Source organism: Lepidochelys olivacea (genome assembly GCF_965140295.1).
Source record: "Lepidochelys olivacea isolate rLepOli2 genome assembly, chromosome: 5".
Taxonomy (NCBI): Eukaryota; Metazoa; Chordata; order Testudines; family Cheloniidae; genus Lepidochelys; species Lepidochelys olivacea.
The window spans coordinates 6760021-6786705 of NC_140415.1; the positions used below are offsets into that span (position 1 = coordinate 6760021).

General features: G+C 44.7%; 1 protein-coding gene across 9 annotated transcripts in view; it reads right to left on the bottom strand.

The window, feature by feature from the left end:
- CELF4 (CUGBP Elav-like family member 4) overlaps positions 1–26685 on the bottom strand; it is an 892259-nt gene that overhangs the window by 411210 nt on the left and 454364 nt on the right. For all 9 annotated transcript variants that reach the window (XR_014711730.1, XM_084628820.1, XM_084628815.1 and 6 more), the window contains exon 3: positions 9727–9775. Coding sequence is in view for 8 of the 9 variants with exons in the window: in XM_084628820.1 (XP_084484946.1) it covers positions 9727–9775 (49 nt within the window). In the remaining variant the exon portion in view is untranslated. The remainder of the gene's footprint in view (positions 1–9726; positions 9776–26685) is intronic.

The following is a 26685-nucleotide window of genomic DNA, read 5'->3' on the forward strand; positions in this document are numbered from 1 at the left end:
GTAGTTTGTCATTGTCCTATTGTTAAAAAGACCTCAAATGTCCGTGCATGAATTGGTGGCCCGCATTGCTCCGCACATCTGAAAGGCTGGCCATTCACAGTCCCTAAGTTCTACTCCCATGTACATTATTTTCAATGTCATTTGTATTATGGTAACACCTACATGCTTCGGCCAACCCCATGGTGCTGGGAGCTGTGCATCCCTGAAGTATGAGGCAGTCCCTACCCATCAAAAATTATAATCTAAATAGACAAGAAATGCAAAGGGTGGGAGGTTAAGTGACTTGCTGAAGGTCATCCAGTAAGTCAGTGGCAGAGCCAGGAATGGACTCCTGATCTCTTGAGCATGTGATACATTGGACCATGCTGCCTCTGTAAGTTCTCTTATGCAGACTGAGGATTTGTCTACGCTGCAGTTAAAACCCCACTGCTGACCCGTGCCAGCTGACTCGAGCTCGAAGGGCTCGGGTTAAGGGGCTTTATAACTGCAGTCTACATGTTCAGACTCGGGCTGGAGACGAAGCTCCAGGACCCTGGGAGGTGTGAGGATCCCAGAGTTTGGGCTGCAGGTCGATCTCAAACATCTACACTGCAATTAAACAGCCCATTAGCTCGAGTCCCTCAGCTGACATGGGTTAGCCGCGGGTGTCTAATTGCAGTATAGACATACCTTATGTGCCCTCTTATAAAGCTACTTAAAATTCATGAAAAATGTTTTTATTCTTTTATTCCTTTAATATTTGGTTTAAAAATACACTCCTTAGTACACGTAACTTTAATGTACAGACAATTATGTGCTATGGGTCTGATCCAGTTACCACTGCTTAAAAACAATGCAGAGTCCTTGTGGCACCTTAGAGACTCACAAATGTATTTGGGAATAAGCTTTTGTGGGCTAAAACTCACTCCATCAGATGCATGGAGTGAAAAATAGAGCCCACGAAAGCTGATGCCCAAATAAATGTGTTAGTCTCTAAGGTGCCACAGGACTCCTCGTTGTTTTTACTGATACAGACTAACCAGGCTCCCCCTCTGGAACCTGATACCATTGGTAGGAATCTATCTATCAATTTCCGGGGTGAGAGAATGCACTCATGTGTCCCCGAGACATAGCTTGATAGGTGAGGGTGGAATGTAATGCACTGACCATTACAATAATCCAAGCAACGCATCAAAATATAAGATCTCTGCATATAACGCTTTTCAGGGCCCGCTATCTCAGACACACATTTGATGTTTTAACTGATAGTGAGGGGACTGTGGAGGCACTGAAAAGAATCATCCAGAGGCATGCTGAATAATATGCATGCCCAGGTACCTGTTTGCTCTTGTGTTTAGCCTGGTTTTGAGAATTCGGTCCTGTGCATTTAGCAATAGCTCCCTCCCAGGCATGAGGACCTACTCTTAGGTTTCTACAGCAAGGAGGGAGATGTTTGTTGCCCGGTGACCTTAATCAAAGTCCCACGGAGAGCCACATGTGCCACTAGAAACAATTTCAGTGCGAAAGGGGATGCCAGGTCAGGATTATCCTAACTCTACAGGGAAAATACCACAGAATCTCTAACTTCTCTTAGGCAAAGCGAGTCTACTCCATAGCTCAATGACATCAAAGGAAAGATTCCTTTTGATTTCACTGAGTTTTGGATCCAGAAGGTTCAGTCATTTTTAGTGGGTTGATCAAGCAATCTAGGGTCTAATCCTGGTTCTCTACCTTTGGGTGTGTCTACATTGCAACTGGGAGGTGTGATTGCCGCACATGTAGACATACCCTGGCTAATTCTGATCTAGTAGCAATAGCAGTGAAACCATGGCAGCATGGGCTAGTCCTGCCCACTCAGGGTCGTGGGTACATAGACACATGCCAGTGCAGTTGTGAATTGAGCGAGCTTTGATCTCACTAAATCAAACTAGTTTGGGTACGTCTACACGTGATGTCCTTGTTAGGATATAGATGTAAAGGCCTGTACTCTAAGAATTTAGGTGTATTCTTATCACTTGGCTAGTTATAGCGGTATAAAAGAAAGAATCAAAATCACTGTCTGCGAGTGTAAGGGCCTTCTCTTACTGTGACAGTCTGAGGCCCTGTGCTTAGGCTAAGGCCTTTGGCTAAGCAGCAGAGGCAGCCATAAGCTGGGAAGCGAACGGTCACCTCCTCACATCCCAACTAGTCACATTGAAAGAAGGTGCTATTGGGCTGTTAGGAATACAATCCTGTCCTGATAATGCCTATCGCCTCCAGAGAAAGGGAAGTGCCTAGAAAACGTAAAAGGAAACTTAATTTGATAGCATCCTGTCTGGCAAGAACTCACTTATCAATAGCTGGGATGTGAAATCCTCACTTCTGTATTGTTTTGTCATTATAGTTCCCACTTTGCTATTGTTTGTCTGTATAATCTCTGTCTGGTTCTGTGATTGTTTCTGTCTGCTGTATAATTAATTTTGCTGGGTGTAAACTAATTAAGGTGGTGGGATATAATTGGTTACACAATCATGTTACAATATGTTAGGATCGGTTAGTTAAATTTCAGGAAAATGATTGGTTAAGGTATTGGTTAAGAACTCAAGTTTTACTATATAGTCTGCAGTCAATCAGGAAATGGGGTGGGTGGGTGTGGGGAGGGGAAATCGGAACAGGGAATGGGGGTAAGGAAATTGGAATCATGTTTTGCTGAAGGGGGAAATGGGAACAGGGAATGGGGGTAAGGAAATTAGAATCATGTTTGGCTAAGGGCAGGAATGGGAACAGGGACACAGGTGTAAGGCTCTGTGTAAGGAGGATACTAAGGAAGGAAACTGGAATCATGCTTGCTGGAAGTTCACCCCAATAAACATTGAATTGTTTGCACCTTTGGACTTCGGGTATTGTTGCTTTCTGTTCATGCGAGAAGGACCAGGGAAGTAAGTGGGTGAAGGAATAAGCCCCCTAACAGTCCTCACCCCTCCCAACTTGGGCAAGTCACTTAGCCTCTCTGTACCTCCTTGGTGAAGCACTACAGGATAATGTGACTGAAAAACACCATGTCCCGTCACTGCACTCAACAGCTGCCAAACACTGAGGGCAGAGACCTTGGTTTAAACTCTCTGCAGAGTGACATCTCCAGCAGTTCCACAATCCCCTTTAGTGCTGTCCCCACTGTACCCACCCTGCAAATGGGGCTTGCCACATGCCCCCCACTAGAGACCAGATTGCTGCCCACGGAATTGCACCTGGAGCCTAGTATCAGGCTCCCTTCCCCCGTGACTCATTATTTTATCTTCTCCTTTCATCCCACTGGATTTCTTTAAGCAGCCCCATTAGATTATTTTTAAACAGCCTTTTCTTTGTCTTGTTTTCTCCCCATCATGCAGTGATACTGCAACTCAGCCCCATGTTATTGTGCAGTATTGAATATGCAACGAATAGATGTTTTCTTTTTTTGCTTCCTCCTGTAAGACAGTCTTGTTTGGGGCAAAGGTCCGGAGGAGGGGATATATGGGGAAAAGGAGATGCCGTTCACAAAGACGTGGGCATCATCTTTCAAAGCAGTGAGCATTAGAGCGTCAATGAGATTTTGTTTAAACCGATATAGCCTGGGATAAGGATCCAGGGCAAACTGAGGCCCAGGGATGTTACGTGTCCAAGGTCAGACAGCAAGTGGGTGGCAAAAGCAGGAATGGAACCCAGGAGTCCTGATTCCCAGTCCTGGAGCTGTTACCAGTTCTTCATATATGTACAAAGCTGACAGTAATATTGATCCTTAATGAAAGTAATGACTACAGTGGTTAGAGCAAGAGACAGGGAGGCCCTCACTCACTGGATGACAATAGGCAAGTCACACCATACCTCAGTTTCTCTTGGTGTAAAAGGACTGTGATGACTCTTATTGAGTTCATGGGGGTGTCACGAGAGTTAACAATGGCCCCCATCAAGCCCTTGAGATCTGCTCAGCATGGATCTCCCTCATCATGCATGAAAAGGGGGCTTAGCTGCCTCCCGTATCAGAGCTTCCGCTCTTCCCCCAGATGGCTCTGCATGAGTCTAACAGCCGTGTTAGTCTGTATTCGCAAAAAGAAAAGGAGGACTTGTGGCACCTTAGAGACTAACCAATTTATTAGAGCATAAGCTTTCGTGAGCTACAGCTCACTTCCTCAGATGCATATCGTGGAAACTGCAGCAGGCTTTATATATACACAGAGAATATGAAACAATACCTATTCCCACCCCACTGTCCTGCTGGTAATAGCTTATCTAAAGTGATTTCCAGCACAAATCCAGGTTTTCTCACCCTCCACCCCCCCACACAAATTCACTCTCCTGCTGGTGATAGCCCATCCAAAGTGACAACTCTTTACACAATGTGCATGACAATCAAGCTGGGCTATTTCCTGCATAAATCCAGGTTCTCACATCCCCCCACCCCCATACACACACAAACTCGAGTTTGTGTGTGTATGGGGGTGGGGGGATGTGAGAACCTGGATTTATGCAGGAAATAGCCCAGCTTGATTGTCATGCACATTGTGTAAAGAGTTGTCACTTTGGATGGGCTATCACCAGCAGGAGAGTGAATTTGTGTGGGGGGGTGGAGGGTGAGAAAACCTGGATTTGTGCTGGAAATCACTTTAGATAAGCTATTACCAGCAGGACAGTGGGGTGGGAATAGGTATTGTTTCATATTCTCTGTGTATATATAAAGCCTGCTGCAGTTTCCACGATATGCATCTGAGGAAGTGAGCTGTAGCTCACGAAAGCTTATGCTCTAATAAATTGGTTAGTCTCTAAGGTGCCACAAGTCCTCCTAGTCTAGGAAGAGCGTCTGTAGGCCAGGTGCCAGAACTGGAAGGCTTGCCCCTCTCTGTCCACCGGCATTATGGAGCAAGGGTGACACTTCCACAGCCCCCTTCCCAGCTTGCAAGGTGGCTTCTCTTTAAGGAAGTCCAGCGGGAAGATGCCCATAGGCACCACCCACCCTCAACAGAACAGAAAATTTGCCCTGAGATTTCCTCCTCTTTATCCCCCATTTCATTGGGTTTCCCATGGCACAGGGCAATCAGGTCCATAAGGTTTGACAAGTGCTTCAAGATCCATAGCTGAAATTGCACGGACAAGTTCAAATTATTCTTGAATGTTACAGTAATATTCCACTTGCATGCTCAAAAATGTACTGCTTACCTTGAATGAACATCAAGCCATGGGTAGCTGTAAAGCCATTTTACCCAAGAACTAGGATGAATCAGAACCAAGCATAAGGAAAACTAAATAGTTCATAACCAGGCTGCTTCAAAACTAGCTTATGGAAAGGAATCTACCCTCCACCCCTCTATTTTCCAGCAACTGTTTACAGGGAAACCATTCTGATTAGAGGGACATTTGCCTCCCCAAATAATGAAATCATGCAAGTCATAGGAAATTCATGGCAATCAAAACTTTACAGCAGCTGCCATCACATCTTTCATCCAGGAAAGCCAGAGAGAGAGAGAGAGGTGTTTGTTCTGTGATGCCTTGCGTGCAGAAAACACTGTCATGGAATTAAATGGAGACTCTCTTGCAAAACCGTCTAATCCCTCTCTGCAGGGCACTGCTACCTTTCAACTCTCAACCACCTTTGGACTTTATTTAACTTGCTTTTTGTTTTGTTTAGTCTAGCAATTTCCTGTGAATCTTACATAAGGCCCGGGAGATCTCCTGACACCACTCCCAGGGTCTTTTCATTCAGAGATTAACACTGGGTCAGTGTATCACATTGTGTATCTCTCTCTTAGCATGTTATCCTATATGGATCCTTTTTATCAGCTCTGGGAGGGAACAATCCATCTACACATCACTAACAGAGTAACTGGAGTGGAAGAAGAGTCCTTTGTGTTTAAAAGTCTTTTGCCCAATACAAGCCAGGGGAATCTAGAGGCTGGGTTTATTTCAAGTTAACAGCAAGTGCTGCAGCCAAAGTGTCTAGTCAATGCTAGAGACGGGGGAATGTCAGGATAAAATAAAAAGAAAAGGATTCAGAGTAACAGCCGTGTTAGTCTGTATTCACAAAAAGAAAAGGAGGACTTGTGGCACCTTAGAGACTAACCAATTTATTTGAGCATAAGCTTTCGTGAGCTACAGCTCACTTCATCGGATGCAAAGAATAAAATAAAATAAAATAAAATAAAATAAAATAAAATAACTGGTTCAAAACTTTTCCCCCAAATCACTTACCACACCTAAAACCTTTCCTGAGATTTGGAAAACTTTGGTTAACTTTGCCACTTTTCTTCAGGGCGGAAAGTGGGGTTAGAAGCCAGAATCTCCTGTCTTAATGCAAAAGTCCCATAGAAACGAATAGAAACTGCTAACACTTCAATAGGGATGTTTTCACAATGACAGAACTTAGCAGGGAGTTATCCCCTTTCCCTGGAGAATTACATTAGCTATGGTGATGATCTATTACAATCTCTACTATGGGGTGAAATCCTGACATCACAGCTGTAAAGGTGAGTTTTGCAATTGACTTCTATGAAACCAGAGTTTTGTGCTAAGTTTTAGAATAATGTCTAGCCTGACTAATTTCCTACAGAGACCTATTGATTTTACCCTGGATAAAACCTGATAGAGAATGTAATAAAAATGATAACCTTTCAATAAGTTATTTGACCCCTCACTAAGAATTCTGTAGAGAGGATTCCACACTCTATTAAATTCTGAATTTCAGGAATTTCTTAAAACTCTTGTGAAATTTGCAAAACACTTTCCCCCTCTAATTTAAACCATTGCTTTCTCAAGAAAAATATAACTTAAAAAATCATGTATTTCTAATTTGATGGGCACTTAGGCTAATGAAAATAACAAAGAGTACTGAAAAGTGCTGTCATCTTCCAAACCAGATGCCAAAATATTTTAATGGGAGTGTTTTTAAACACATCCAAAGAAAGGAAAGGAAAACAAAAAGGCACAGAGGTGGGAGTGAAAAATGCAAAACCGATGCAGTATGATATGAACCAGACTTCTTCCTCTCTCGGAGTAGATTCTGGGTTCAGGTTTGTTTCAATTTTAGGGTGAAGGATTGGGGGAAATGCGGGGCTTCTTATCTGATCTGAACTCATGTGTCCATCACAACAGAGAACAAGACCTCATTTCACAGGGATCGCCTTCCGTAAAGGCATCCCAGTGAACTACCTGGTAAAACAGCACTTTGTTCTCCCTGTAATGCTATGACAGGGCACCAAACACTTCCCCAGAGGAGGGGGAGAGGGGAGGGTGGTGGTGGAAAGGAGTGTCATGTGTATCTGGTGGACTTTGGGAAAGTCAGGGGCTTTTGCTGTACAGCTGTGGGTTAGAGCCAGTCCCTCTCCTCTTCAAACAGGGCACACGTGCTGTGTATTATAGCTATAACTTAAGTTTCTTTGTTGTCGAAGTTGACCTTTATCTTGCAGCCCTAATGATGCCTTTTGATGTGCGCCTAAGATACACAGACTCCTCTTTAGCATTCTGCTTGCTGTGCCTGCTTTAACCAGTGGGCTCACAGAGTCTAAGTTTTCATACAGTGCCTCCCCTGGGTGCCCATTGTTCTTTTTTCCCATAGTTGCCCTTGAGTCATGTTGTCCTGCAACTTCCCTAGCCCAGAAGCAGCTTGTCAGTGGGGAATTTGGACAACGTGGCTTTCATTTCAATGCCAAATGTTTGGGCCCCATCTTATGATCCTGGCAGAGAGACACAATAAACAAGGATAGTGGGTGGGAGAGGGGAGATAATTAGCTAAAAATACAGCGGGGAGGCGATTGTCAGTGTGATGGGTAAAGATGATTTAAACAGCCACCGATGCACTTTGCAGTTCAAACCCACCTTCCTGAAAGCAGCTGCTGGCAAGAGAGGCTTAAAACCCATTCTAGAAAGCCAGGCATGTGTCTGCTATTAGCGATCTGCATAAAAGGGAGTGATTTGGAGGCACTAAGCAAACTGGCTGGCCTAATTATTATTTTTTGGTGTGTCTAATTAAGCAGACAAAAGACCACCCCTTCACACACGCTTGTCATCCTGGGCTGTGCCGGAATGTGCATCTGGCCCCAGCTGTCTGCCAGGCAGCTGACCCAGGAGGTCATCATTTGACAAGTGCCCTGGGCATGCCAATTCAGATGGAGATATGGGCCCAGATCGTTAGCTGGGGCATAAATCGACATATCTCCATTGAAAACTATGACATTTCATTGTTCTACACTAGCTGAGGATCTGAGAGACGGTTTTTAAATTTTCCTTTGCTGAATGAAAGAAACGGGACACGACCATTCCTAATCGATACCATTGGAATATGCCATTCCCAAATCTTGTTTTGTTCATAGGAGTAGCCCCTCAGACTCCAATAGAGCAAGGTTGATCCCTGAATTTGATTACACAGTAGTGGAGTTATTCCAGAGACTCCCATCCGACACAATTATACCATAAGATAACCAATCTTATGGAATCTCTGTCAACCCACCAGTTCCACCATTTCATAATGCCAGGTTGTCATCTATGCCTTCCAGTTGAATCCAGCCACTGGTGAATTTCAGCCTCTGGTTGTATTTGATCAAACCACTGGATCTCTCAATCTTTTGACTAAAAAGAACATAACTTCTGCTCTTTTATTGTGATTTGCTTCATTCACTTTAGACAACTGTTGCTGGATAATTCAATCGTTGCCCATAGAAAGAGGCAATTTACATTAATGAAAAATGGCCCAAAGAGTTTTTACCCAGAGAAGAACCAGATTATTATTAACAGAAAACTCTGGCCTATTCAGACACTGATACTGATTCTATAATCACTAGCATGCACTATGCAAGCTGTCCTTGACAGCCTTATTGGTAGTGTGATCAACAATATCAACCTCTTATTTCAATTAAAGGAATAGGAAGAGATTTGACTGGAGTAGGAAGAAACCATCATGTAGATAGAAACAGAGAGATGTAGCCATACCATAGAGGCTGATAAATACATAACACTGAATAACAAAGAGTCCTTGGCCTACATAACCCTTCTGTATACAATAAAATCTGTGCTGGGACCATATCTGACAGACAACTTCCTGTTTTAGGGAAGCCCAGTGAAGCATCTCCAAGCTTTCCAACACAATTTTGTTTGAAAACTACCTAATGGAGGCAACCCATTTGGGGTGACCCACTGAGTGGTCACTAAATAAGGGACTTGGATATGGGCCAGGGGCAGATTCTGATCTCAGTTACTCGTGTGCAAATCCAGGGTAACTCCGTGTCACTGAGCTGAGAATCTAGTTTATATGGTATGTTCATCACGCTATACCGGTACAGGTGCAGGAAATATCTCAGAGTAAGTTTGCTTTCTCCAAAGGCAGAGAAGCTTCCATCCACGTTTAGTCACCACAGTGAAACATGCGGGCTGGAGACACAGTGTTCTAACCCAACTGAACCATCGTTGCAGTTTGGCCTAATGGCAGAGCACGGTCTGCAAGAGACAAGTTGCTGTCAGTGCCGTTAAACTTTGATAAGTCAGTGCCTGATGCTTCATTTCTTAACAAGGCAGTTATTTGTTTCCCAGGCAATCACTGGCACCTGCCTGCCTTTTAAAATCAAATAATAATTGAATATGAGGAAAGTGAGACGAAGGAAAGGAGATTTAATAAAGAGAATCTTTGCTGCAGAGGGAATTTCTTTGGCAGTGATTACGCTGCTAATTGATCAGCGCATTGCCTGAGAGAAGCCAGAGACAACAATTAAACTTAGCGCAGTGGCTAGGAGCAATGTAGTCAACTACCTCCTCGGCTTTCGCTGTCCGCTGGCTTCACCTGGATTGGTCTGTTCATCTGCAAGGAAAAACAGAGAGAGAGAAGTGCAATTAACAACGGAGCCCACAGATCCCCTACTTGTGCTGTTGGGTTTTTAGCGTGCTCCTTTTAGCAGCAGGGTTTTCTGCATATGCAGAACACAGTGGCTATTTAAGAGCGGGCAACAAGAATGCAGAACAGTTAAAAGAAGGAAGTAAAAGGGCTGGGGTTGGGAGACGGGGCAAGGAACCCCTCGCTCCCTTACTTCCCGACTATGTGGCTGGGGGGTTCAGCGCTGGTGGAGGCCCGATGGGTGGGGGGCTGAGGTGAGCCCTTCGCACCCTGCACCTGGCCAGCAGAGGTCCCCAGTCAGGCCCAGCGAAGAACCTGCTGTAACAGCAGCAGGACTGCTAATGTAGCTTTTTGCTCCCAGGGAGAACAAAGGAGGATTTCTGAGATTGCCAGAATCCCTCCTAAAGGCTCTGCTGCAAACAGCCTTCCTTCCTCTTTTGCACGGACTGTGGCAGAGCGAGAGAGATAATGCTAGCATCAACCATGTTAATGCTAAATCATCTGACCTTGTGAGAGGGATATACAGCATGCTCCTTTGTTTGTATCTTCTATGGCTAGCACTCCCCATTCTTGCCAGTCACAATAAAAGACTCCACTGACCAGTGACTTGAGTAGTTATATATTTAGGACCTCCATAGCCCTTTCCTCTAACCTGCCCTGGTCTCCTTTTACGCTGCAGTCCAGCCATGTTGATTCTCTCCTCCATTATTTTTGCTTAGTCTCGGTTGAACAGCAAAGTTGGCTCCCCCCTGCCCCCCCCCCCCGGCCTCGGCCCCGCTTTCGGAAAGTATTTCATAACTGTCTAGATTTATTCTAATTGCTCCGCAAACATATTTAGTATTAAAAAGCTATCAAAGTGGCTGACAAGTAGGTTAACATGATGGAGGGCCTAGAGGATCCTGCTGCATTGTTGTCTCGAGGGGGAAATGTACATAGACATAAAGAGACTACAGTTATTATCACACTCACATTCAACAGAAGAGAGGTCTGTCTTGCAGCTCAGTGCCTCTAGACCCTAGAGGACAATATCTGCCCACTCTTATGCCCATGCAAGGCCAGTGAAGTCAAGGGATTTGAACCAGCAAAACAGGCAGCAGAATTTGGCCCTGTCATTTGCCATTCTCTGGTTTTGGAATTGAGAGTAGCCTTGGCCAGAATACTAACATATTAGCTGGGACTGAACCCAGGATCTTCAACAGCCAAATCACAGGCCTGTACTACGTCAGCCGTACAAGACTGGCTTTAAGGGGAGTAAGTTGTTACAGTTGGTGTGGCTAGCCACTAGAGGAAGACCTGATCGAACAGTGCACTACATAACATCAGTGACACATCCCAAGTTGGGACTGATCCAAAGCCCACTGAAATCAATGTAAAGACACCTGCCAATTCAACTGTGGGCTCTTGGAAAGCCATGACAGCTCCTTCCCATCACCCTGGGTGAAGGGTCTGATGTGATCAACTGCAAGAGGTGTAGGGAAAGAGTCAGAGTACCGGACAATGACGAGGGAAACTGAACCCACTGGTCACTACTTTCTGAAAATGGGCCATCAGACAGGGGTGGAGAGAGGGTGGAAGGGAGGAAGAGAGAATAGGCAGTGGGCAGAGGAGAGAAAGAGGGAGGGAAGAAGAATCCAGTGGAGGGGAAAAAACTGGGGAAATTAATAAGTAAAAGGATAGCGTAATTTAATGTGCACTATGATTTATGCACTTGACAATTTCTTTATAGACCAAAGAGAAAGTGCTGTGTGCACGGAGCCCATAATACAAATTGAGATCATCTTGACATGAAAGACACCAATTATAGGGAGACACATTGAGAGCGAAATAATTGAGTTCCCTCTCTCCATCATAAAACTTTCTTCTTGTGGAGAAAGTCTGGAAGCAGGGAGGCAGCTTAGGGCTAGAGGAGTGGGGGAACAGGCAGAGGAGCCCTTCCCTAATGAGGGAATAACCTGCCTAGAAGAAAGGGAATTCAGAGAGGTGCATCACTCAGAGTTTACTACGCAGTGTCTATCTGGGGAGAGAGATGGAGACAGGCTTTTCTGGGGAGGAAGCCTTGGTCCAGATCCTAATCCAGGGATCTCAGGGGGGTCTGCCAGTGGCAAGAGGCATCTTCATGGAGCCCCCTTGTCTCTGCACCTATTGGTTGGCTTTGTTGACCCCTGGAGAGCATGGTGCCTTCAGGAGACATACTTCCATGGCTCTCCATGTTGTAACAACCTGCAATGAACTTGGAGGAAGGAGCACAGGTTGCAGGAGGGAAGAGTTTGGAGGGTGCCCCAGGAAGCCAGTCTGTGTGCACATGGCTGGAATGCTAGCTGCAGTTGCAGCACCTCTGCAATGAGCTGTCTTACTAGAGATCCAGTTTTAGAAACATGGAGTCCGCTCACAGCTAGCACATGGGGTACATGACACAGCTGTTCACTGAGCCCTCTAAAGGAGGGGAGCCCATGGAATGTAAGAGCAAGAGTACATTAAATCAACGTTATTAACTTGTGCTGCCTCCTACCATGCACTGGGAGGGGTGCGGATCCAGAGGTGGAAGCCTGGGTCCTTTGACTCCCATCCCCCAGGTCACCCTGTGGGGCCCTCTTGGAGCATCTTCCATGGGGTCAAGTGGCTGGGCCTGGAATGTGTGAGGTGCTTTTCAGGGGAGATCTTGTGGCCCTCTAGGCTCACATCACATCCCTTGGGTTACAGCTGGAGAGGCTCTGTGCCTTGAAGCCTGGATCTGAGATTCTCCAAAGTTTGTAGATGATCAGATCAGACATTTCCATTTAGCATATGACATTGGTGGGCATGAGCTGGGAACGTCCAGTTGGTATCTGAATCCAACAGGATCCAAATGGGTCTGGTTTTCCACCCACTTATACTAGTGTGAGTGGGGAGTAACTCCGTTGAAGTTAATGGAATGATGCCCATGGGTAATCAGTGTAAAATTGGATATAGGAATACAGTGCCAGAAGGACCTCACTACAACATTCATGTAACCACGGGACTGCCAGAAGCCATCAGTCAGCACAGATGAGTTACCCAGAGAGTTTTCCACGGACATCTCACTAGCACATCACATTTCCCTTCAAAGATACAGATGAGATTCAGGTACCGTTTCACCCCTCTCCATCTGCCCCGGAACATCCTGGGCAGTTGGTACTGTGTTTATTGAGAACGCCCCCACCTCCGAGGCAAAAATCCTTTGAAATGCTAACTGCGTCCTGCCAGATCCGTGTCAGAAGTGGGCACAGTGGCAGGGGAATTTTGTGTCCTAATCAAACATGAGATTTCAACTGGGATTCACCTTGCTGAATGGCAGAGGGATCATGGTGCTGAGCAGGAACAGAAACCTCCAGCACAGGAGCAAAGAAGAACCGTAATGTTGTTAATCCAATTAACAGCTGCCTTTACTGACTAAAGGAAAGAAGTTGGTAAAGAACAGATAGGAGCTAGTGAGGAACAATCAAGTCCCATTTAAGTATAACACACAAAAGCAAGCAACTGAACAATGACAACATGTACAAGTGCTTATATACAAATACCAGAAGTCTAAATACTAAGGTGGGTGAACTAGAGTGCCTGGCATGAAAGGAGGATATTGACATAAAAGGCATCACGTAAACTTGGTGGAATACGGCTAATCAATGGCATGATAATACTAGGGTACCAAATATACAGGAATGACAGAGTAGGTTGCCCTGGTTGGGGAGTGGCACTATATGTGAAAGGAAGCATACAGTCAAATGAAGTAATGACACCAGGTGTCCCACAGAATCTCAATGGATGGAAATTCCATGCTTGAACAATCGGAGTTTAGTTGCAGGGATATCCTACCAACCACCTGACCAGGATGGCGACAGTGATTGTGAAATGCTTGGGGAGATCAGAGAGGCCACTAAGGCAGAAAACACAATAACGGGAGATTTCATCTATCCCCATATCGACTGGGGACATGTCACCTGAGGACGGGATGCAGAGAGAAGATTTCTAGACACCATAAATGACTACTCCTTGGAGCAGCTAGTTCTGGAACACATAAGGGCAGGGGTAATTCTTGATATAGTCCTCAGTGGAGCACAGGATCTGGTCCAAGAGGTGATACAGCTGAACTGCTCAGTACTAGCCACCAGGGTGTAATTAAATTTAACATCTCTGTTGTGGGGAAAATGCCAAAGAAACCCACCACATTAAGGGAACTACATAAAACGAGGAAGCTAGATGACAGAGGATGGATCTAAATTGCCCTGTTCTGTTCATTCCCTCTGAAGCATCTGACACCGGCCACTGTCAAAAGACAGGACACTGGGGTAGATGGACCCATTGGTCTGACCCATTGTGGCCGTTCTTCTGTTCTAATGACACAGAGCAGCAGCATTTACAGAATCTCTGGACCACAAGGATTAGGGATGGAAATGACCTATTTATATTACTCGTCCAATTCGCCTTTGCCCATGCTTTACTGTACAGCAATGTTTGTGGCTCTTTATTCTAGATGATCCTTGTTGGGCTGACACTAGGGTAACAAATTATTTAATTTCACCCATGACCTCACCACAGACTAGTAAACACATGGATTTATCCCAAACTCGTTCAGCTATACGTTTCAAAGACAGAATGGCTCCCTTTAATCTGATTCATTGATTTTAAGGCGAGAAAGGACCTCCATCCTGATTATCACTACAAAAGTTTTTTTTTCCTCCTGCTTATAATAGCCCACCTTAATTGATTAGTCTCGTTAGAGTTGGTATGGCAACACCCATTTTTTCATGTTCTCTGTGTATATATATCTTCCTACTGATCCTACACGAATCTGATGAAGTGGGCTTTAGCCCACGAAAGCTTATGGCCAGATAAATTTGTTAGTCTCTAAGGTGCCACAAGTACGCCTCGTTCTTTTTGCTCTTACAATCCGTCTATTTTTGGTACTTATGTGGCCCCAAATAAGCAGCGCCTGCGTGTCTCACAATCTTCAATGTACTTCTCCTCACCAAATCCCTGTGAATTAGGGAAGTGCTTTTATGCCCCTTTTACAGATGCATCGAGTTTAAGGCCAGAAGAGACCCTCGTGATCGGCTAGTCTGACCCCACTGGGTGCTCTACGCTGCCACTCTGCGGTGCTGTCATGACAAGGCTTTGTTGTAGATGGGGACTGAGGTGCAGAGAGACTAAATGACTTGCCTAAGGTTGCACAAGAAGTCTGTGGGAAGAAAGGGAATTGAACCCAGGCCTGAAGCGATCGCTCTAACCACTGGGCCATCTTTCCTCATCCAGGAACATTGCGCTTGAATGCCTGCATAGTACAGGCCGCCGTATCTCGCACAGGGCAATCCTCCTTATTGCAGGCTTTATTCCCAACTCGTTCTCCATGCAGGAGACCCAAGGAGTATTCCCAGCTCTACCTCTGACTTGTCCTCAGGCAAGTCATGTCAGTGCCCCGTGCCTCAGTTTCCCCACCTGAGTTGGGACTTCTGTGGGTGCTGCTGTTTTCTGACTCCCTTGCCCATTTGATCTGGCTCCATTACAGGAGGGGAGCATCGGGCCCTTTAATAAATAAAACATGTAAACAGGCAGACGGGTGATTTGGGAGTTTTTACCTTGCTCATACAAATAACCTCCCATAGTACCATTCTGAGTAAAGCTTCCTGTCTCCCATGATCCTTTGCACCTGGCAGCTTCAGTCCCAACAGAGGGATTGCACTGCAGATGCTGCTAACACTTCTGCATACCCGGGTCCCCAGGCAGATGCCCCCCTAGCCATTCCCATCCCCCACATTGCTAATACTGACACCTTAAATACCAGCCAGAACCAGCCCCTGCCATCCCACTTTAGCCCACAACTTGCCCCACCCAGCCCCCAGCTGAATCTTCCCTGCATGTCCAAACACGACATCATTTTTCATGTCCAATTATAGCAGGAGTGCTGCCACTGTTAGAAGACAGTGCAGGTACTCCTGTCAGAAAGGGTTTGAGTTACAAGAAGCGATGAATTACAGCAAGCCCTTTTCCAATTCTCTGCAGAAATGAAATGTCAGAGCTTGCTGCTGTATATTTCACAGCACCATCGGCTACAGGCCAGCGCAGGAATTAGACAGGGGACGGACGCTTCTCTGCATTGTGATTTTTTTTTTAAGGTTCTTTCCCCCATCCCACTCCCCTTTCTGCTCCCTCTGGCTTTGAAATTAATTTAGAGCATGTAGAAGGATCGCCTGGGAATGGATGGTGGAAAAGAGAGACAGCTGATTTCTCACTGACTCCATCTCTCTCCATTTTCTCTTTCCCTCTCTGTCCCTTCCACCCTCTTCTTCCCCAGCTCACCACCTCATTCATTCGCATTTCTATTGCCATGGTGTCCAGAGGCCTCAGTTGGGACGGAGGGCCCATTGTGCAAGATGCTGGACAGACAGAGAAGTAAAAAAGACAGACCCTGCCCCAAGCAGCTGGCAAACAGGACGCAAAGAGCGAGAGTGAAAGGAGGGGAAGGACAAGAAGATTATTGGAATTTGATTAATAATTATGTTGATGATGCATGAGACAGAACAGAATCCAGCTCCCTCACCCAGAGCTGGGCTGCAACCAGCCAGATAACTAGCAGTATAGGGCCAAGTTGCTGGACTCAATGCAGAAATCTCTGGGTGGAATCCTATGGCCTGTATTGTGCAGGACATCAGAGCAGATGATCTCAGGGGTCCCTTTTGACCTTACAAATCAATCAAAGATTTAATGATGCTAGTTAGAGCTTTAAAGGCACATGGGGAGTGGATCGGCCGAGTAAGAAGGTGCCGTTTCTACCTAGTCACTTTTCTGCCCAAAGCTTCACTTTTAAGCCTAGTAGGAGGAAAATCCTTCATTCTCCACAGCCTATTAGGCTTAGAGGAAGACAGTGTGGCCTAGTGGACAGATTACTAACCTGGGGCTCAGGAAACTCCCAGCTCTCCAACTAGTCTGCTGGGCAAGTCACTTCTTACTGCTCTGTGCCTCAGTGTCTCTATATTTAAAATGGGGCTAATGCTACTGACCTCCATGGAACAGCCCTAAGAGCGCTGCTGATGAAAAGTGCTATATAAGAGGTAGTAGGTATGATGATGATGATGATGATAATGTATAATAATTATTATAGTTTCCTGTGAACAAGTAACAACCCTGCATCTGTAATTTTCACTCCATGCATCTGAAGAAGTGGGGTATTTACCCACGAAAGCTTAGTCCCAAATAAACCTGTTAGTCTTGAAGGTGCCACCGGACTCCTCCTTGTTTTTGTGGCTACAGACTAACACGGCTCCCCCCTGATACTTGTGAACAAGCAGTCATTTCCATGCCTGAAGTAGATGCACAAAGTGGAAATTAGCAGCTTTCCCTGCTCAAGAACAAGCAAAGCCTCAATTCCCCCAACATAGCCTCAGTTAACACAGATTTCAGAGTAACAGCCGTGTTAGTCTGTATTCGCAAAAAGAAGAGGAGGACTTGTGGCACCTTAGAGACGAACACATTTATTCAGTAACTGCATGCATCCGATGAAGTGAGCTGTAGCTCACGAAAGCTTACGCTCAAATAAATTTGTTCGTCTCTAAGGTGCCACAAGTCCTCCTTTTCTAGTTAACACAGACTAGATCACCTCAACACAGCTAGCTCTTTCCTCTCCAACCATGTCTGACTTGTGAACAATTAGGAGAACTTGCAGCTTGAGGTATCCATCGAATGGAGACGTGGAGTTATGTGAACACACAATGTCACGGCAAAGACTAATCAGGAGGGTACAGGACAGACAGATTTAGGCAGAAAGTTGCACAGCAAATAGCATGGACCCCACAGTAGCGTAGGGGCAAGCCAAGTCAGTGCTTGGGATCTGACCCTGAGCCCACTGAAACTGATGAAAATTCCCCACTTTCTATCCTGCCTTTTCAAGAGAACCCCAGGAGCACTCAGATGTTGTATGAAGTGGCGTTGATGGTTCAGCAGGTAGCCCTCTGATTTCTAAGACAGCACTGAACCAATGCCCCAGCTGTTAATAAGGCACAAGGCACTCTCCTTTGGAAACAATGTATTGTCCGATGCTTTATGGGTGTATGTTCATTGCTAATAGTGAGGCCCAGGTTGAATTCCATGTTCTGCCACAGACTTCCTGTGTGACCACGGGCAAGTCACTTAGTCTCTTTGTGTCTCAGTTCCCCATCTGCAAAATGGGGATAATGGCACAACCCTACCTTGCAGGGGTGTTGCAAGGAGAAATATAATAACGATTGTGAAGCGCTTTGAGATCTACAAGAAAATTGCTATATAAGAGATCAGTGTCATTACTATAAAAATCATTTGTGGTTATTTAAAGATCTCGTGGCATTTTGCCAGAATTGGGGTGTTAACTGAGAGTCGAAGACCAATTCCAATGTTTGGGTAACTGCCCTGCAGTTTCCACCAGATGCATATTCACCTTCACTTCCTGTTCCAAATGGTTGTAAGTGCAACTGCCACCACATCTCCCCACAGAGTCTGCTTCATTTCACTAGTGGGCAAACGACAGCTCTCCAGAGGCCAGCAGGAAGGAAGCCCAGGGGACTACTCATGTGCTTAAAGTTAAGCATGTGCCTAAGTGCTTTGCTGGATCTGGGCTAGCATGCTCAGCACCTCTAAGGATTAGCGAGCGAGCCCATAGTCTGCAAAGCATTCTGGGATTCAGGACCCAACGTTGCACTTGTACATGTCAGTAACTTTACTCCCATAGATAGTCCTATTAAAATCAACAGGGCTACTCATGTGAGCAAAGTTACTCACATTGATAAGTGTTTGTAGCATTGGGCCCACAGCTACTGAATGATCTTTCAATATTAAAGGCACCAAGGAAATATAAACTTTTTTAATGTCAAGGTTGGAAAGGACTGGAAATTAACTTACAATTTGACTGTATTTCATATCTGATTGCAAAGTTCTGGGCCTTATTCTGATTTAGACTAGTAAGTCAGGACTAACTCCACTGACGTGAATGGAATTACGGTAGTGTGAACCTGCAGTCAGTGCCAGCAGATTCAAGCGAACCCTTTTCCCTTTTACAGAGACCAGATTTAGGATCAGATCTTCAGCTGGTGTGAATTGCTGTACCTCTCTTGAAATTGTCAGAGCTACATCGATTTCCACCAGCTGAGGATCTGACCCTCAATTTTCTGATCTTTTAGCTACAACTAAATGAAAAAAATAACAACTCCAACGGTATTGGAAGAGAGTAGCCTGACTGCACCAGCAGCCTTACGACAAACTGGCGAGTCTGCGGATTCTCGCTTGCAAAGTAAAACGGTTCGAGCTTCCCCAGTTAATTAAACAACTGTGAAAGGCAATGTGATAAAAAAGTTATGGAAAATACCATGGCAGCATCCAGGGGGTAAGTGCTGGTAATGAAGAATGTTTATGAGATTATTCTATCCCAAACCTTATCTGTCTAGCATGGACTCTTAATTCCATTCTCCCCGTCCCAGATGAGACGTGTGTCAGAGACGTGTACACAAATAGATGAGAAGATCTGAAATGGGATTGCATGAAATATGAAAAAAATATCTTGAAGGGTTTGACCTTTACAAATCACTCAATGCTCTGGTGCCTACCTCCGAGAATGATTGCTACTGGCCATCCCTGCACTCCAAGAGTATTTTCTATATATCATATAAAACACATTATAATCCATCCATCTAACTATCGATTCATCTTCCCACTTGTCTCGTGTATATAGATGAACCTAGAGGGGCCTTAAGTTCAGTGCGGGTTCATGCACAGAAACCTTTGGCTTGAAATCCCAAACTTCTTAACTGAGAAGTGTTTTGGGCTGGGTTGGAAGCACTTGCTGATCTGGTTCATACCAATATAAAGTCTTTACAATTCAAAACGTGCTACGATTTATTCCTTGGAATATTCCGCTGCCCGGGGCTCAACCGTTGAGTGCTTCAGCTCCTAAATGAAGCCAATGGGCACTGGAAGGCTTTCAGCACCTCACTGGAGCGCTCAGTGCCTGGCAGGATTAAGCCTGTTTCGAAGAACGTATCACCGCACGCCTGGAACAATAACGTCTGATTTTGCAGAGCGAGAGGGACATCACCAGCTTTGTTTTGCAAGAGCTGGTCACCGAACAAGACACTAGTTAATATGCAAATCCACCTCCAAAAGAGCCAAGGATCAACTCATTCTGTAAAACAGCCTCATCGAGCTGTGCAGCTACCTGTCATAAATGACTTCGGGTCTAAGCCTGAAAATGCCAGCTCACACCAGCAGTCCCTTGGAGGCCGATGAAGCTACACAGGCAGAGTCAGGGACTGCAGGATCAGGCTCTTAGTGGTAAATTACAAAATCCCATTCATTTTAGGATTCCGACTGCACGGCAGTTAAACTGCAATTTTATGCTGTTCTATGCTATTCTATTCAGATCCATAGTTTGCACCCTTGACCCTGGGGCCTGGCCACCTTCTAACAGTGCATTTCATTTTATAAGCTCGCTCTCTCGGCCTCTGAAGCCAGCACCAAATGGTGAATCCACCACCGAGTCAGTAGCTCCAGCCTACAGATTTTCTGCAGGCAAAAACCCCATTGATTTCAGAGATGAGTTCAGTGGGATCTTGGCCATCATCAGCCCTGCAGGATGAGGCCCGCCATGCTTGTGGCTTTCTGTGCATGGCCACCGAGATCAGAACCACTGCTAAACCCCTCACTCACATGTAAGTATCTTGCAAGGCCACACTGCTTAACAAACAGATATGCAATTAGAGTTGTGTAAATTAATAAGTCAATGTCACCCAGTGCCAGACTCAGTAGGTAAAATTCTGTTCTCCCATTGGAGAACATCCTTCTGAGAGCACATTCTATGCCCTTGTCCCGTTCGTAAGATGTGCTCTCCTTTATGCCAGGCCAGCTCCTTTGCGAGCCATGACCTGGGGCTCCCCCTGAGCCTTCCCACCCTCTTTTGGGGGGCTAGCATTGCCACTGCCCTTAGCATGTCGGCATTCTCTTACTTCTGCCTCATTGTGTCCCTCTGCAGGGCCAAGCAAAGCCTTGACCCGTCTTCGCTCGATTTACAGCTAGAAGATAATGGGCCATGTCATTGGTCCTGCAAAGTCCCCTTTGCACCACTCAGGCAGAACAAAGGGGACTTAAAGCCACCCTAAGGGGGGCGGGGGTGATGGCGAACGGCAGCTTGTGCAGATGTACTCATGCCAGCCATCGTCTAAGAAGAGAGGGGAAGACACTGTGGTGCACGAGTGAGTAACACAGCCGGGGGCATCAGGCAGGTTTGGGTGTTGTTGCTCATGCCACCTCATCCTCACTTCTATTTTTAGCAAGCTAGCTAGAGCACAGCTAGCACGGGTACGTCTACTGCCATTCACATGCCTGGCTGCAATGCAGACAGACCCTAAGTGAGCGAGACAAGGTGGGTGAAGTAATGTCCTTTTCTCGGACCGACTTCTGCTGGTGAACAAGACAAGCGTCCGAGCTACAAGGAGCTCTTCTTCCGGTCTGGAAAAGGTAATCAGAGTGTCAGAGCTAATTACAAGGTGGGACAGACTGTTTAGCATGAAGGTTAAACACATGTTCCAGGAGACCATTTAAGATGAAGTGGCCAATTAACACCTCTACAGTCATAGGACATAGGAGGGTTAGTGGGTTACAGAGTGTTATTATGAGTCATCAAACCAATCTCTCTGTTGAGTCCATGGTTTTTAGTGTCTAGCAGAGCTACGAATTGAAACTCCCAGGCTCGCCTGGTGTTGAAGGTGTTGTGTAGGTTTCCTTTGAGGATGAGGACTGTCAGGTCATATATGGAGTAACCGTTTTGTGAAAAATGGTCGCCCCTGGGTGCCAAACTGTTTTTGTCTTTTATCGTTTTTCTGTGTGAGCGCATTCGAGAGCATAACGGGCGTCTGCTTTCCCCCACAAAGTTGCTGCTGGGGCATTTGATGCACCGGATGAGGCATGGCATATGTTGTGAAAAGCATGTGTAAGACTCGTGGATCTTGAAAGCCATGTTGTGGTGGCAATTGATCATCATAGCCGTGGAGATCTGTCTGCAGGTTTCGCAGCTGTTGTTCTGGCTGGGTCTGGTGCTGCTTTGAGTAGTTGTGTCCTGGTGTGTGGGGTGCTTGCTTCTGAGAATGAGCTTGGCAAGGGCGGGTGGTTGTTGGAAGGCCAGAAGAGAGGGTACCACAAGTGGGCAGCTGACCATTCCCATGACACAAAGGAATCCTTGGCTGATGTATGCCACCTCCTGGCACACACGGCATTCCCGTAATTCCCACCCACAGAACAGCGTCTAGGAGGTAGAGGCAAGCTGCACCAGTACAGAGTCACACTTAAAACCACACATTTGGTTAAACCTGGGAAACTTTCTCATGCACACAAGGCCTAACTGAATTCAGCTAAACTGAAATAAGCCTGTTTGAACTGAAATATGCCTCCTCACAGCCTATTACTCTGTGACTTCAAATCACACCTTAAATTAAACCAGTGGAACTGCACATTGACAAACCCCTGAGCAAAGCACAGCATCAGGCCTCTGATTATTGAAGGGGTGAGCAGTAAAACAAGAAAATCTTATTCTTATAAAATATCCGATCTTGACAGTATCCCTTTAGTGAAAGGACTCAGAGCACTAACTCGAATGTCCTCATCTCTTGGAGGATGGAAGGGCTTATTGAGGCTGCCGGTTTAAACCCATCACGTGTCCAGAGAATGGCCCACTCTCACCTACCAGGGAATGTTTGCATCTACTTTTATATAATTATAGGAGCCTTTGTCATATGAATGTTACCAAAGCACCCAAACGCTTCTTTCTTCAGTTGGGGAGGGAGTAAGAGGGGAAGGTTTTAAAAATCTCTGCAAAGTTCTGTGTAAAAGAGCATCTATCCTGATCTCAGTCGATGCTAGGCCTAATCTTCAGCTAGGGTAGATTGGCATAGCTCCAATAAAGTCAAAAGAGTGATGTCGATTTACACCAACTGAGGATCAGACCAATTGATCTTCAAGGAGCTATTCCCCATTTGCATCACTGTATAACATCAGGTCCTATGTTTTGATAATGAACAATATCAGAATGACTACAGTGATGAGTACCCCTGATAGATTATACCATCCTTCAAAGCTGATCTGAGTAAACGAACACCCTGGTTGAGGAACAAAGGAGGCTCTTTGATCCTGCCTCAGCCAGCAAACGGTTTACTGTTGCAGGCTAACAATTTTGTTGTGCCAAACAAATGGACAGATAGGACGATATTTCAAGGCTAATGGGAATTTTCTTCTGATCTGTCACTTCCACGGCTGGCTCTGCTGCTGGTCTATGGCCACGCCCCATTTCCTCCCCCACCCCAATAAGAAATATTTCCTGTAGAAACTCCACTGAGAGCCATCCAGCAAGCTCTTATCCTCAAGATTAATGCATCACCGACACTTCCCTCTTCTGTCTAATTATACCCAAACATTGCCTTTTTCTTTTTTCTGAACACCACATTTTTTTTCTTGCATCAACATGTACCAATGCATTAAACAAGACATTCCATTAATTTCTTCATCATCATAACTTAAACCCAGGACATACCCTTTAAATATTCATTCAGCTATGAAAACTGGGCATTAAAATTTTAATAATGTCAAGCTCATTTGAACTGAGCTCCTGGGGGACTATTACGACACAATTAGAATAAATATGATGATTGATTTGGTGTAAAGTTTCACCTGTCCACGTCGGCTAATGGCCGGAATCTGCCAGACACCCTCGCATCACAGCCGAGAGCTCAGAGTTATTTACTCCCTTCTCCCTAACTCCCACTGGCTTTTCGCTAGGTCACTGGCTCAAACCATTAGCTTGCTTGTGTAACATTTTCGTCTCCAGTGATGCCCCAGAGTAATGCTGGGGTAGACGAATGGGCGAGATCTCATCAAGAAGAGAAAACTCATTGGCAGCATATATATGTATTTTTTGCCACAGCATTTGATCAAAGATTAGAGACACTAAAAGTTCAGCAATAAACTTTCAGGCAGTATCAGCCATTAACCTTTTAATGGTACATGTCTGAACTCACAGGGTCTGATTCTCCTCTCACATGAACCAGAAGTAACTCCAGCTGAAGTCAATGAGTCTGAACCAGCATAGGGGTGAATGAAGCCCACGGAACAGCAACATTGTTCTAAACAGCAGTAAAGACGGCGTGATGAAAAATACACAGCATGATGTTTGAAAGAAGTGCAGGTAGGATAAACATCACTTACAGAAAAACCTGTGCAAGAGCTCACCCTTTTAAATGGGCATCTGACTCAATCGCAGTGAGTCCCCAAACATACAATGAGATTTTCAGAATAGTTTAGTACACTGTCTGCTTTTGAAAATCTGGGCCAGATTCTACATATGCCAATGTAGATTAGGGGTAGCTACATTTACTGGGGTAAAACTGGGGTGAAAGAGATCAGAGCCAGACTCACTGAGTACAATTATGTTTTGGGAGACCATCTCCTTTTAGCCAACAATGCTTGTGCATCTCTTGAATATTTAACACGTGTTGATGTATATTTAAAAGCGGTCCTGACCAGGGCATATTTATAAGCATTTTCAGTGCTGCCAACTCTTATGATTTTATTGTGACACACACAGAGAACAAGCTTGAAAGCACAAACTCTAAAGGCTTCAACCCCACAAATAAAAGGTAAATAAAAGACCCCTAAAGTTTACATTTTAAAATTCCTGTGATTTTTAAGACAATTTTGTGAGTTTTGCATGCTTGGAGTTGGTAAAATTAATTCTGAAAGTCTAATTAGCTTTTTACTTTTTATGTGGTTTGCTTCCTCTTTGGAGTTTACTTAGCTTGGACAAAAAGAAAAGGAGGACTTGTGGCACCTTAGAGACTAACCAATTGATTAGAGCATAAGCTTTCGTGAGCTACAGCTCACTTCATCTGAGGAAGTGAGCTGTAGCTCACGAAAGCTTATGCTCTAATAAATTGGTTAGTCTCTAAGGTGCCACAAGTCCTCCTTTTCTTTTTGCGAATACAGACTAACACGGCTGCTACTCTGAAACCTGTCCTTAGCTTGGACAGGGAGTCTAGGCTGGCCAGTTTCATTTTCCATTTCCAATCAGTTTCACTTCTTGTGTCTGACCTCACAAGATCCTAGAGTTTAGGGGCTCTAACTGCACAAGGAAATGTTTAAACTTGCCCCCATACCTGTTTTCACTGTAGATTAAAAAAAAATAGTATGGAAATATTTTCACTCATATTGTTTAATAAAATACAGGTTTTTTTGTTTTTTTTTTAAACCAACTCCCCCTAAATGTAGGGTCCAATCTATTTGACATCATCTCACTGATGCTAAAATTTGGTAGGAGCATAAAAGCACGCCAGATGTTGCGAATGAAAGTATATATGATATTTTATTATATCCTCTCTCCTTGTTTTAATATTATGTAGTGACTGCCATAGTTGTTCACGGTGCCTTATTTGCCAAGGAAACAAACAAAGGAAGTGAACTCAGTGTTGCTAATAGTTACACTAATTTGATGGAGACAGATAAGCACAAGTCTCGGTAATGGAATATTGCATTCCAGACAGTTATTTTTTGTTACCAAAATACTTTTAACAATAACGCTTAGCATTTATAAGAGGGCTTTTCAAACAGTAACCAATTAAACCCTGCAAGCCTTGTGGGAGGGACGTTTATCACTATTCTAGTTCAGCTGAAATCTTTTGAAATTTTGCCCCAACTGTGGGTTTTAAGTATTTAAAAATCTGGGCATGGTCTGGGTTTTTTTTGTTGAAAATCTGGGCTCTAGAGTCACCTCCCTGCCTCAATTTTCCCAGCTGTAAACTGGGGATACTAATCCTTACCTCAAGAGGCATTGCGAGGATTAGTTAGACAGCATTTGTATGGGATTTTGAAGTTGTCAAGAGCTATATAAGCACTGAGTGTTATTATAATGTAACACACTCAGCATAATGTATACTGTTGGAATATTACACCCCAGGTGCTCAAGAGTTGCTTCTTCTAAGTGAGTTAATGGTTTCATAGGTTGGTAATGTAATAAAACAGACTGCTTAAACAAGCAAGGTTTTGATTAAATGGGGTGTGTGCAAAGCGGAATTTATATTTATTAGAAGCACTATAAATCCAAGGTATCTAGACACAGATATTGCTAGTATGATAGTTCATTGTACAGACTGGAAGAAAGGATTACATGAGGAGTCATTTTGGGAATGTGCGTCACCTACAGCAGTAGCTGGATATGATGGACTGAACTGAGGAGGGAAGCTAGCAAGTTAAAGTTTGTAGATACACACCAGCTACTGCCCTGCCTACAGTGCCCCTCAATTGCTCAGAACAAAGGAAGCTACTGTGTAAAGGTTTCAGAGTAGCAGCCGGGTTAGTCGTATCCACAAAAAGAACGAGGAGTCCTTGTGGCACCATAGAGACTAACACATTTATTTGGGCAAAAGCTTTCGTGGGCTAAAACCCACTTCATCAGATGCATGTTGTGGAAAATACAGTAGGGAGAGATATATACAGAGAACATGAAAAAATGGGGGTTGCCATACCAACTCTAATGAGACTAATCAATTAAGGTGGGCTATTATCAGAAGGAGAAAAAAAACTTTTGTAGTGATAATTACAATGGCCTATTTCAAACAGTTGACAAGAAGGTGTGAGTAACAGTAGGGGAAAAATTAGCATGGGGAAATAGTTTTGAGTTTGTGTAATGACCCATCCACTCCCAGTCTTTACTCAAGCCCAATTTAATGGTGTCCAGTTTGCAAATTAATTCCAGTTCTGCAGTTTCTCATTGGAGTCTGTTTTTGAAGTTTTTTTGTTGAATTATTGCGACTTTTAGGTCTGTAATTGAGTGTCCAGGGAGGTTGAAGTGTTCTCCAACTGGTTTT